At 45.5% G+C, this 13,167-nt stretch overlaps 1 protein-coding gene across 6 annotated transcripts in view; it reads right to left on the reverse strand.

Annotated features, from left to right (window-relative positions):
• Window positions 1-269: 269 nt before the first annotated feature.
• BBS4 (Bardet-Biedl syndrome 4) overlaps window positions 270-13,167 on the reverse strand; it is a 41,903-nt gene continuing 29,005 nt past the window's right edge. For all 6 annotated transcript variants that reach the window (XM_080607292.1, XM_080607293.1, XM_080607295.1 and 3 more), the window contains 7 exons: window positions 12,252-12,320; window positions 10,888-11,040; window positions 10,578-10,749; window positions 10,023-10,092; window positions 5,853-5,994; window positions 5,281-5,491; window positions 270-4,302 (listed from right to left, as the gene is read on the reverse strand). In XM_080607292.1, coding sequence (XP_080463418.1) covers window positions 4,151-4,302; window positions 5,281-5,491; window positions 5,853-5,994; window positions 10,023-10,092; window positions 10,578-10,749; window positions 10,888-11,040; window positions 12,252-12,320 — 969 coding nt within the window. In that variant the 3' untranslated portion in view covers window positions 270-4,150. The remainder of the gene's footprint in view (window positions 4,303-5,280; window positions 5,492-5,852; window positions 5,995-10,022; window positions 10,093-10,577; window positions 10,750-10,887; window positions 11,041-12,251; window positions 12,321-13,167) is intronic.

The raw sequence follows: 13,167 nt of genomic DNA on the forward strand, positions 1-13,167 counted from the left end.
GCTCACTGTCGCTTTGAAAACTGAACCTGGTATCAGCCTTTGCTGAGCTCATAGCAGCTGAAGAATACAAATACTGACAGCTAAGGGTGAATAATCTCATTAAAATGCAAGTGGAGGAAACGACAACAACAAAATCCTGAAAACCTCACCTGTGAACGTCTCAGGAAAGCTGCTCCTTGTACAGTGCAGCCTGGTTAAAACTGGATTCAAATCTCACCTGCATCTTTCATAAAGAACCCCTGCAGAAAACACTGATTTTTTGTGTGCAGTTTAGTTTGAGAGAGTGGTACAGCTTTATTTGTAGCACAGCTGTTTTCTGTTACAGAAACCAGTCTTGACAGATGAAGTACTTGTAATATTATGTGCTTTCTTGTAGTGTATATAGGTGTGGAGCTTATTATTTTAATAAGGCTCATTTTTCTTCATTCAGCACTGAGGTTTTTCTGCCTCTGTAGAAAAGGCTTTGCCACTTCCCAACAGGGAAGTCTAAATTTTAGGTGTTTTTTGCAAGAACAGGACGTTAGAGTAGGACCCAAGCTCTTGCCATTATTGTCTGTCAGTGACCACAACTGGGCAAACGAGGGCATACAGGAACCCAGCGAGTACACGGTAACAGTGCATCAGCCAGCATCCAGTTGTCTCGGGGACCTCAGAACCAGAGTTGCTTGGGTTTAGTGCAAGTTGCTGGACGGATAGATAATTATTCCTGGCTGAAACAAGGTCTTGCTGCCCAGGCTTTTATTTTTCAACTGTCTTCTAGATTTGTTCCTGTCATGAAGTCAAGCTGCAGTCTACCTTGTAAGCAGTTTGATTTAACCTGGTTAATTATAACACTTTTTTTTCCTGAAAAGGGAAACAAAATGTCCTAAAGCAGGTGGTTTCTGCTTCCCTAGAAATTAAGCTCATTATTACTTTCCATCTTAAGTTTTCAATTACAGGGGAAAAAACAGAAAATTAGAATTATGGTTGATGCCAGGAGCAGGTTTTAGAACATAAGGTGTGATTTCCAAAATCCCTAAATGACTTTGTACAGTCCTGCTGAAAACTCCCTTGCTTAATTTCAGTTGAAAGAACAGTCCAGCCTCATTCTCATCATTAGATAGAATAAAAAACTTTCCATAAAGATACTGCAAATTTATGGCATGCAAATGCTGTCATCACAGTACCCAGGAGGAGGAGAGGAGACGGGACGAGGAACTGCAGTTTTATTTATTATCCAACTGTAATTGCGGATTTAAAAACACTTCCTTAGATGTGAAGCTCCCTTCTGCTTTGCTGAAATCTGGAAAGAACAAGGTGCTACCGTTTCTTTTCATAGAAGTGGAGTTAATCATCTGCGTAGGCTTTTTACCAGAAGGTGTATTTTAACTACCTTGACAGCACCTCCGAATGCAGCACTCCCTCGGTAGTGACACATAACAATTACCCTAAAAAGCAGCCCAGCAGCCCAGAAGCTAACAGGTCGCACCAGTGGGACCGGGTGAGAAAAGAGCCTGCTCAGATTCTTGCTCGGCAGTTCTGGTTCCCACAGCACCTGTGGGCCAAGGGCTGTTGCACATAGCCAGTTGGTTTCATAATGCTGCAGTCCTGAAGTTAACTTACCCTTCGTACAACTGGCAGAAGGCAGGGGAAAGCAACTAGTGACATGAAAACAAGGGGATCGAGCAGCTGGAGGGAAAACCTTCCGCTATCAGCAGTGCTGGTGATCGCTTGCCTGTAAGCACTCTGTTCAGGTCACTGCAACTCCCACAGCTTGCGAGCCTTCATGGTAAGACCAAATGATTACAACAAGCAATTGCCACAGGAAAAAAATGTCACGAACTAAAGTTCTGGGGGTGAGATAGAGAGTTCCCACACCCTGCCTACCCTTGCTCTGCAATCTTAACCCCTTCCTCACAGCTACAGTTATGCTGCAGTAACTTCCAGTGTAAAAAGTTTAATGTGAATAAAATCACTGCACTGTACCTGGTTTATGCTGCTTCTTGTCTGGTTTGTTTAAATTTGCCAGCACTCCACAACAGAAACTGTGATTTCTTCAGCTCCTAGCATGATGAAAACCTCACCACAGTGCTACCCCAGGGCTGCACCAATTCAAAACCAGCCCATAGAGGAGAGGTGGAAAAAAACGCGTTTGAGATAAGCCAGCAGTTTTGGCAATCAAAAGAGAGAAAGTGAAGGGTTCCTACTCTTTTAGTGTCCCCTGGGGAGCAGGATAGCACTTCAGTTCCCAGCTGCACTCTAAAGATGCATTAACGTCACTCTGGATAATAGCAGCTAACCAGAAAGCACCACTGAAGGATGTTAATGCATCCAGAGCCTTCCTCAGGCTGCTGCTACAAGTTGCTACAGAGAAGTTTCCATTACTAACCTTGCCCTATTGGACTTGTTGATTACGGAGAGACAGAATGCAGTGGTGCAGAACAAAAAGCAGGAATGTATTTTAAAAAGCTCAGCAGCCCAACCAGCAAATAGGCTGATCCTGAAGCTTCAGCTGCTTTTGGCAAGTGCTAGACATTCTGCTTAGAGAACTCGGATCAGAAGTCCCACAGCAACGTTAGCTCTGTGCACTTCTCTGCACACTGAGGGGAGAAAGAGGAAAAAACAGACATTCTTAACCCAGTTACTGGTTCTTTATGTAAAGCATGATGGTCCTGCCTTAATTCCCCAAACCAGTTGCTTTGAGGACCTGTATCAAGCTCTGGATAAATCCCAGGGGCAAAAAACTGACAGGAGCAGAGAAAGGAAGGCTAAGGTTTTTATCCTTGAACAGAAAAACATTTTCAAAGCATCTCAAGTATCACATGGGCATTAAAATTCCTTGCTCCGCTCACCAAAAGGCTGCTTTGCCTTCTGGAACCTAGCAGAAATGATTTCTCCTGAATGCTCCTGTAAGGAGGGCATAACTGAGTTATTCAGAGCACAGCTGCTGTCATACTGAAACAATTTAAATTTAGTGTTGAAGCTGACCATGGCAAGCCTTTTCAGAAAGGATCTTTCTTTCCTGCAAACCAATCTTTTCCCCCGTGCTGAGCAACACTAATTCTAAAGGAAGAACTCCAATCACATGAGCACAGAGCTTCACTGAGGCTCATTCACCCTGTTTCTCAGCAAACAATTAGGAATTTGGTTCTGGCAGACTTTTGTGCTGCTGCAGCTAGCCTGCTTCCAGAATAGCTGGCCCCTGAGCACCTACCTTGCTCTCACCCAGCTTTGCAGTTTTCTTTGGCTGTTGTTAGCTACCACATATGCTTTAAAATAGATTCTCTCCTGTTGGATTCAAGAAATACACAGAGTGATCTTGGCATCAGTGTGACCACAGTCCTAAAGGAGGTGGCTCAGCTGGCTGGCCGACTCACGTGCTGCCACCAGGCTGCACCGTTAACAGAACGATTGCCTCAAGACCAAACAGCTCGGCTTTGCCACGCAGCTGTCACCACTACAGAAAGGGTGTGCTCGTGTGCTCCATGGCCACGACATGGCCCTGCCAAGGAATGAGACCTCCCAGCTCAGCTCCCTCCCTGAGCAACCTCCTTGGCCCAGCCTTGAAAAAGCATTTAGGAAGTCTTGCCTTCGTGAAACTGGAGTGACGAGCACATCCCTGCCAGGATCCAAGTTGTGCCAGGCCCATGCCGGGCTCACAGCTCTGTAATCACCCTGGTGTTTTTCCTTCACCCCTTCTCTGAGTGCACTACCACTGACCTTACTACGGCTTGTGCAGGGCTTCCTCAGCTTACAAGTTCAGCCACCAGAAGGGGTTGAGCCTCTTTGGGTTCTCATTTTCCAGGATGCTAAGTCACTACTGCTGGCTTTTCTAAACTTACTGGATGCCTCAGCGCCCTTCTGGAGGACTTAGAGATGAACACTGAAGACATCCAACCCCACCGGGTCTCCATCCTCCGGTCTCTTGCAGTAAGGTGCGACCACGCTAACAGTAGCTACATGGGAACCACTTCTGACCGCTGCAACTACTCCTTGGGACAAGGCAGAGAGCACGTGCTAAAGTCATTAACCAAAAACAACTGCATTTAGACTAACTGACAGTGGGGTGAAGCCACCGTGGGTCGGGGGAGAGGGCAGGTCCCCTTCCCCACAGGTCAGCAGGCAGCGCTGGAGATGTCCCCACACCTGCCCATGCCAACCAGAGTCCGTTCTAGTCCGCTGCCTGCCGGCTCTTGCGCTTCTCTTTCCGTTGTTCCTCGGCCTCTGTTGGTGCTGTGGTCTCCTCAGAGCCCGGTTCTGAGCCCGGTTCTGGTTCCAGGGGCAGCGAGGGAGGCTTTGCAAGTGGAGCTGATGCGCCAGCACCTGGGGAGAGAAGACAGTTACAGAACAACTGTGTGTTTTGTCTGTTCTTTTGCCCCTCCAAAGAGGATGGAGATGCAAAACAATCACAGCTATTTTTTGTTCTCAGATTTCTTCTGTCTAGCATTAGCTTATCAGTAGCACTCAATTCTTTTGTGAGCTATCCAGCCAGAGACCTTATAGTACTTGGGGTTCTGCTGAAAGGCAGCTGAGGCGCACTGTCTCATTCAGCCAGGCTGCTGTGAGAAGTCAGTAGGAACTTAGGAATTAAGTCATGCTTTGGAAGGGAAAATTGTCCCAATAAGGCTGGTTTATACTCAAACTGGAACCAAAACCACAGTGTAGTTTTCAGTTCAGTTTTAGCAATCTCAGGAAGAGTTTCCAGGCAGTTAACGTAGCTCCTTACAGAATAAAATCAGAACAGGATAATGCCACGCTGCAGTTGTATCTATACATACTTAGGCCAACAGCTAATGTTATGAACCAGCTCCTCTGACGTGGGTGATAAAGTCCTTCAGGTAAGCCCCAAACTCCTGCATGTTTTTGTTTTTCAGCCTCCAAATCTTCCATGCATGGAAAGTTTATTCCATGTGTGAGGAATGGAATGGGTCCTCAGGGGTGCCAAGGAAAGAGGCCTGGGTTACACAACCTCCTTCCTGTTCCAATCCACAGGAAACAGAACTTAACAGTGACAGAAAATCACCACAATCAGCAGTATCCTGAGTGCATTCCTCCTTGGGAGCCAAGGGGCAAGAGCAGGTCAGGCCACAGGCATTGGAGATGCCCCCACCAAGCCCCCAGCAAGAAGCAGCACATGCAGCTATCAGCCTAGGTCTTCTAAGGCTGAATATGTCTGAATGGAGCTCTGTAAGTGAGTAAATACCTTCCTAAACACACGTTGTAACTCCCTACCCAAAGGGACAGAGGCTTCTCTTCTCCCCTCCCACAGTTCCACTTTGCGGTGGTGCAAAGGAGGGGTACCTGGTGGAAGCTGCATGCTTCTTCCATACCCAGCAGCTGAGGACATGGCTTGACCCAGGGCCTGGTTAGAGCCCAAGGGCTGCTGAGTACTGGATGATTTCCCTGATGGAGCAGCTCGCTGCTTGGATTTAGACTCTTTAGCAGGCTTAGTCCAGAGCAGGCTCTCCCCAGCCTGCAGAGCAGCTCCCATCTTCTGGGCAACCTCCACCATCTTCTCGAGAAACAAAAAGAGGAGACCCTTGTAAACAGGAATACTTTACACAACAATAAAGTCAACAAAGAAATAGAGCTGTGCAGAGCTGGCAACTGCCTTGGTGCTCGAGGGAAACATCTCCGCTAATTCATTCCCTTAATTAAGAGGAAATCTTGTCTTGCTGTGTATTGATTGAAGAACTGGGCTTCAAAGAGCAGAAAAGAAGTAAGCAGCTCTCAGCAGGCGACTGCTCTGCTCAGAAAATCTCATAAGCAGAATTTCTTCCTAATTATTGGACTCAAAAGTCAAATTTCCTCCTTGTTTGTTGTGAGTCTTAATGTGGCTATCTAGTTCCTGCTGACAACTCTTAGGCACCTACCTCAGGGTCAAAGTCAAGAGTGCTGCTCTCCTTCACTGCGTTGACCTTCTTCTCCATCTCCTGGTACTGGCAGAGGGCTCCCTTCTTGTCCCCCTGGTTATACAGCAGGACAGCATAGTTCAGGTTGACGAGGGGATTGCACCTGCGGAAAACACACGGGATGCATCGCACTTACCCGGACTCAGATCACGCTAAGACGTGCCCAAGCAGCAAAGCTTGACAAGCAGACAAGCCACAGGGTGCTCTGGCCCTGAAGTCACATCTGCTTACATCGCTTCTCCAGTGCCCAGTCTCAGTTGCTTTCAGGTGAGGGCTACAAAGATCTCCCCGAGCAGTGACCTCTGTTCTCAGGTAGGTGAGCTGGCTTTGTCAGCGTCCGCAAGATTGGTTCGAAGGAGGCAAGAGCTCTCCCTGAAATGTATGCTACATTTGGGGCCAGCCTCAGAACTACTTGGGCTGCCTGTGGGAGGGTGGAGGAGCGTAACGCAGCCATGCTGTGCTAGAGTTTGGTTTGATACCCAGCTGCAAAGACCTGCAGAACAGTTTTGCACTTTTCAGACCTACAAAGGCAGCGGCAGAAGCCTGGCTGAGAGCAGAAGCCAGCGCTGCGCTGTATTTACCTGTGCTACCACTTACACCTTTGGGAACAAGACAGAGTCCGGCCTGCTTGGCCAAACACTCAGAGCCCAGGGTCAGCAAAGCACTCCACAGTGACAGTGACAGCATGACGACTCTTGTGACTGCTTCACCCCCTTCAGGATCTTCTCTGCACCAGCCAACTCCTTGCACTTGGGGACCATCTCAGGACTGGTTTTAGTAAGTCCTAGACAAAGGTCCATGAGCAGCGAGCAGGCACCTCCATGTGAGAGCTGGTGCCTGGGGCAGGTGAAGTGATGGGGGCTTTGTCACACGGTGAAAGCTGATCTCTACTCTGACTTATTTCAGGCTCTCATAGCGCTCCACATTTGTAGGAGAGCAGCTTGTCATGGGACAGGACAGTGGCACTGGCTCATACTGATCATACTTTACGAACTGACATGCTGCAGAACATGCTGTTTATGCTTCACGTTCCCTGCCTCTTCTCTCTCATTCACCCAGTAAAACCATACACAGCGTGTGTACGGTTACAGAGGAACAGCAGACAGTGCCTGCTAACGAGGGATTCAAAAGGAAGCCCAGCACTGCAGGTAACACTGCAATCCTGTGCAGTTCTGCCTCCCTTCCTGATGAAGAACAGCATAAGAACACAATTTTATATGGAATAGAATTGTTCCATGTGCTCTCATTTTCTACAGTACCCATTTTCTTCACCAGGATACATTAAACCAGAGCAGCAGCTTTTCCTCCAGCTTAGCCAGGAGTGTGAGCAAACTCAGCTGGAAGCGAGCTGCTTCCCTGGGTTCTGGGATTCAGTGAACCCCTCGGAGACCTCTTCCTTCTCTAGCTGCTTCACAAGCCAAGGTTTACACTCAGCAAAATGCTCTGACCGTTCTTCAGCAGTCTGAATCCCGCACTCAACTTGGTGAAGCAAAGCACATAGGTGTTATCTGACAAAGAAATGAACAGCAAGAGGGGCACCGCAGGAGCTCAGGCAGAGACTCGGCTCATCCTGGCTGCAGGCTGAGACCTGGAAAAGCAGAGGCTGCATTTGGCCAGACCGCGGCGTGTACATGTATCCCTGCACACGGGTCAGCCAGGGATGCTCTGGAGTTTGCTCAATAAATGTGAGCGAGGGACTGGTGCCCTCTCCTGGAGCGTGGCAGGGATAGCTGGAGCCATCCAAGGATTCCAGCACCCACACCCAGGGGGCCAAGACAGAGAGCTTCCTTTGTGAAAAGTGCAGAAGGAAAGGCTTCTGCTATCATTGTTCAACAAATAGAAAGTGTGGTCTGCAGGCCATGACTATCCATCCTCAGTAAGTTATATGACAGTGCTGCAAGGAAGAAGACTATTAGAAGAAATCCGATAGCATTCATCACCATTGGATTTCCTTTATCTGAGAAACTGGAACACTGATCCTGCAATAAAAATAATAATAAAAAAAACCCACCCTCCTCATCGTCTTTGCCAAAGCAAAGGATGTAATGCATGAGCAAATAAATATAAAAACCTGATTTCTTGGGGGGAAGAAAGCGAATAAAAACGGGGGGGGGGGGGAAGGGAACAAAACAAAACAACAAAAAAAAACAGACCCACACAACAAAACACCAAAACCAGAAATTGGACAGCTACTTTTAAAATTAATTGAACCCTATCATGCTAGTTGTCCTTCAAGAGCTGAGAAGCAATATAACGGTTAGAAAAATCAATAGCTAAATAACCAAAGAAAAAAAAAACACAGCTATGAGCTAAAACCAGTACTAAGATGAAGAAACATCTTTTTTGAAGATTTTGGCAGAACACTTTCCCTTCCAGACCCCAGCATGGTACCCAGACCAAATGTCACAGCGTGGCTATAAAAGTATTTATGGCAATGGCAACAGACACAGCTACCTTCATCCCAGCCAAACAGCTCATCATGTGCCAGCAAAGAAAGCCTGAGGGGACACGGATTCCGCCACAAAATAACTGTAGAGAATACAAGGCATGTCAGCTGAACGAGAAACAAAGATCAGAGCCTGACAGAGCCTGGATATTCCTCCCAGCAGTCAGTGGCAGTTTGTATTCATTTTTGCTTTGATGAGGTTTTATTTTCCTGGTAAAACTATAAAGCTGTAGGATGCTACTGGTGCCAGATATTTAGGCAAAGTTGTGGAGCTCGATTTCTATTCCCTCTCTTTGATCAAAGCACACAAACTCATGACTAAGCAGTCTGAATGAGCTTAATATCCCGTACTCCTTTGCTAGACATGGAGTTCTGATTAGGAAAGCCAGGCAAAGGAGCCGACTGGATCTTGGTTGGAGATTTTGGTAGAACAGCTGATGCGTAATTGCAAAACACACAGCAAGACGTGCAAATCTTTGACTATGGCTTGCACAGGTTCAGTTCCTGTGAGGAGGCTGCCCAGATGTCCTGACATTTGAGGCAGAAGTAGAAATATTTAAATCTTGCTTTGTAACTTTGTTGATGCAGAATTATGAACCTCAGTGCCAGATGTGTGCTGATGGCGCCGGGCTGACTGATTCAAGGGCTCTGTCATGCATGCAAGCCAGGCAATTCGCAGCAAAGTGCCGAGAGCATTTAAAGCACCTCTCTGCAAAAAGAACTGCACTAAGGTATTAAACACTATTCTTTTAAACTTGCTGCCTTTTTTAATGGGCTTGGGAACTTCTAGAATTCCCAGAATTAAGCCTGGCCTGTGTGCCTAGGTTAGAGGGGACAGGGACCAGTATTTTCTCCTGCCACCTTGTGGTGGCCACTGTGGAAAAGAGCCTGCCTTAAGACTCACTGTGCAGGCTGCTTTAAGTATGCAAATATTCGCAGTAAACTGGGGAGAAGAATCGCCATCAAACCACCTACTAGTTAAAATGTGAAAAGTGAAAAATGAAAGGTAAAGAAAAGCAGACCTAGGCAGCCAGAACTATTCCTAAATTTGAGACAAATCTGTTTTTCCTGCCTGAAATGACGCAAATGACTATCTTTACCACTGAAAGGCTCACTTTAACATTTCTGAAAGCAAGTGCTCTGATTTTAAGAGCTAGATTGCAAACACCGACATTGCTAACAAAATGGAGGAGAAAGGGCTGCACCACTGTCCTTCATATGCTTTATATTAGCTTCTTGCCCACATCTTCCCAGCTAAAATCTTCCCTCTGACCAGTTCCGAACAGGCTTTAACCCAAGCCTCTCAATGCTCTCGCCAGTGCTTGAACTTCAGGTTATAAAATATTCTGGGATGGCTGGTTTCCTTCTATTGAATCTGCTCCATTGTGTGTAAATAAAGGAGGATTGGAATCCAAAGTCATCATCACTGACTCACTAAATAAACAGCAAAATAAAAATCAGCTCTGGTTTGGTCTCAAACAAAATTTCTTTCATTTTTCAGAGCTGACCTGAATGGAAAAAAAGGGTTTTAAAACTGATTTGCATTGCCTCAGGAATAAAAATATTTCCCTAATGAAAACCATCTTAGGTCAGAGTAGTCAGAGCGACAAAGCATGTGAAGGAAACCAGGTGCAGGGAGGAAAAGCAGCATGATCAAAGAGCTAAAAGATGTGACAAAGACTTACTTGTCCAATGCCACAGCTTGCTCATAGGAACGTTTTGCATTCTCAATGTCTTCGAGGTTTGTCAGAGCAACTGTACCAAAGGAAAAGGTACACACACAAGATGATACTTCACAAGGACTTTACTTTTAGGATAATTCTGTCATTAAATCATGAAATAAATAGGTGCTAGCAGGGTTGTCTGGATTACTGCCCCCTGTGCAGGTGAGGATTATCTCTTCTACAACTACTCATCTCACCAAATCACAATAATGTCCAGTGCTGGACATGCACACCCTCTAGCCAACTCAAACCCAAACTCTTAAAGGTAAAAAGTGTTTTGTTTTGTTTTGTTTTGTTTTCAAATGTGTAACCTGGATCTAACTGCAATTTAACCTTCCTGTTCACCACCGAGAGAGAACAGACTATTCAGGCTTTACACCCACCAGTGACCTGCTGGGGAACTTGGTATAGCCTTTGTCCAATGTTTTTTGCCTTCAGCCCAAACCTTCCCTCTCCAAAACGCTGCATCTCCTAAGCTGGATATATACCAGAGCTGCATAACGGCGTGTCGCATACCTGCGAGGAGCATGTACAGCTCTCCCATCTTGGGCTGGAAGTTGATGGCAGCACTGAGGAAGTGAAAAGCCGACGCATACTGCTGCATCGTCAGGTGGACTAAGCCCAAGTTGTACAGGATCTTCCAGTCAAAGGGAGCCAGGTAGTTTGCCCGCTTCAAGCAGCTGATAGCCTTCAAAAAGGAATAAGCGTGCTGTAACGCAGCCCACCCAAGCAGACCTCCTGTCTCTGCCACAACAGGACTCATGTTCTTATATAAAATCGAAAACATGAAAAAACATGAAAAAAAGTAAGGAAACGAGATACTTACTGCAACATATTTCTTCTTGCCGAAGAAGCACATCCCAATATTGTTCCACAGCGGGGGGCTTTCAGGCACGGTGCTGGCCACCACCCTGTATTTGGAGAGGGCAACATCAAAGTCTCCATGGGTCTGCATCAGGCTGCCAGCCGCCAAGGTGGCCTTTGAGAAAAGAGGAGAGCGACCAGCTGAGGAACTGCGTTTCCCCAAACATGATGAGAGGAAAAAGTTGTTAAGCTAAAGCCATCTCAAAAGCAACCATTTAACTTTTTCAGTTATTTTCTTCTAGGGGCTGCCAAAACCAACAGTGAGGGGCTGATGGAGACTCCAGAACCTCTCAGCATATAGTGAAGACAAGGTAAAGAGGGACTCGAGTGCACTTTTTCCTGCCCTATCTCAATCGTGGCAGTCTCTGAAATCCTGTAATGTGAAAAGTGCTTAGGGTATGTTCTGGGGTGACAGCATATCTTCTACAGCCTGGGTCTCTGAGAAGATCTATGCACTACTAGTTTCTTTTTACCAACAAGTACTGACAGAAACAGTTCTGGTGTAAGTTATCTGGAGAGTAAAAAACACAAGCGAGACAAAGCAGCCTAGTTCATACCAACCAGTTGATACTGCAAATTAATGGAAATATGCATTGGGGGAAAAAAAGGCAAGTGGCTGCAACACATATATATTTAAACCACACTAAGCTAGTTAAGTAATTTATGATACTTCACAGTGACAAGTAAAATTTGTAAGTGTAAAGGTGTTTTCACAATAACATTTGGCTTGCATTCATGTATCAGTTGTCAACCATGCATTTCAATATTCTACTTTGCTAACATCGTACTAAAGGAGGCAGCGAGAAATGAAGTAACATGTCTAAAAAGGGAAGCAGTTCCACAGTCAGGAATGAAACCTAGATGCCAAGCTCAGCTTTCCGGACCGGAGCCAAGGAAAAGTCACACTTGTATGTAACAGCTGGAAACACAGAGGATTATTAGCAGATGGGAGAATAATGTAATGGGACATCACTTGTACCTGTGCTCCATGCATAGGAATCACAGTGACCCAGGCACAGGTCTTGGGATTTTTAAAGCAATGTCTGGAAGACGTTCATTGCAAAGCAAATTCAGTTTGTTAAACTAGGTGCAACTTCAGATTAAAAGCCAAGGGATCCATTTAACACCACATACTCTGCCCAGTTCCCTTTCTCTGCTTCCACACACATCCAATTCACTCTCCGGGGAAAGGTCCCACAAATGTATTTTGGAAAAAGTTTTCTGGAGCACAATCCTTTTTAGCCTCTCAACAATACAGACAGCAAAGCTTTGATACTGGAATTAGTTTCGAGAGGTCAGCTGGTTCATTTCCACTCCTCCTGATACCTTGTAGTTGCCTTGGTCGTAAGTAAGTGCCTTTCCAAGGTGTTCAAAAGCCTTCTGGTAATCCCCAAGCTGGGAAAAGAAGTAAGTAAGTATCAGAAAATCAGGAATAAGAAAGGAAAACATAGGCTTTATGAACACCTGAATTTCTGTTAAGCTAAAAAAAGGACTCAGAAAAGTGACTTTTGCAGGGCTTCCAATTATTTACTTACATGCACATTCTTGTTTGATAATTTACAAAACAAATCCTAAAAATGGATTTTGCTGAGCAGGATACACTGTTCCATCCCAATTTCCCTATCTCCAGAGCAAGGCAATGTTTATGAAGATCTACATCTTATTCTCAAGCATCTAAATAGATAGGGAAATGCTTAAGGAGCTTTCTGAATTAGCACTCAGTGCAAGTTTTCTAGCCCATCAGTCCTGCCAGGATTGATACTGCTAGCTCTTCTTTGCCCGTTTGCTCCTTGGGTAGCTTACTTTTGGAATAATCCGATGGTCCTGCCCATACATTTCACAAATAAGTGATAAGCATGCCTTTGTTATTTAAATCAATGATTTTCTTCTATGGTGCGTTAATGCTAATAATTTCAGGGCTGCTTTTGTTGTAGATTAACTTGCTGGACTCCAGCTCCAGAAGTAAGGTAATGACAAGTCATGTTTTACTGTACTTGGAGGATTTATAACAGAATTAGGGCAGTTGCCAGACAGAATTCCTGCTCTGGCTCAGATCCAGGATCAACTTGCTGTTAGCAGCAAAAGTAAAAAAGAAATGAGAGAAAAGCAAGCTCTGTCATGATAAATACGGTCCTTACAGAAACGCAAGCTAGTCATATGAAGATGGATAGGATTTAACTCTATAAAAAGTCTTGGTCGTTTTGTAAATAAGTAAGTTCTTGTAATAGACATGGGAAGTTTT

Source organism: Anser brachyrhynchus (genome assembly GCF_964034855.1).
Source record: "Anser brachyrhynchus genome assembly, chromosome: 11".
Lineage (NCBI taxonomy): Eukaryota > Metazoa > Chordata > Aves > Anseriformes > Anatidae > Anser > Anser brachyrhynchus.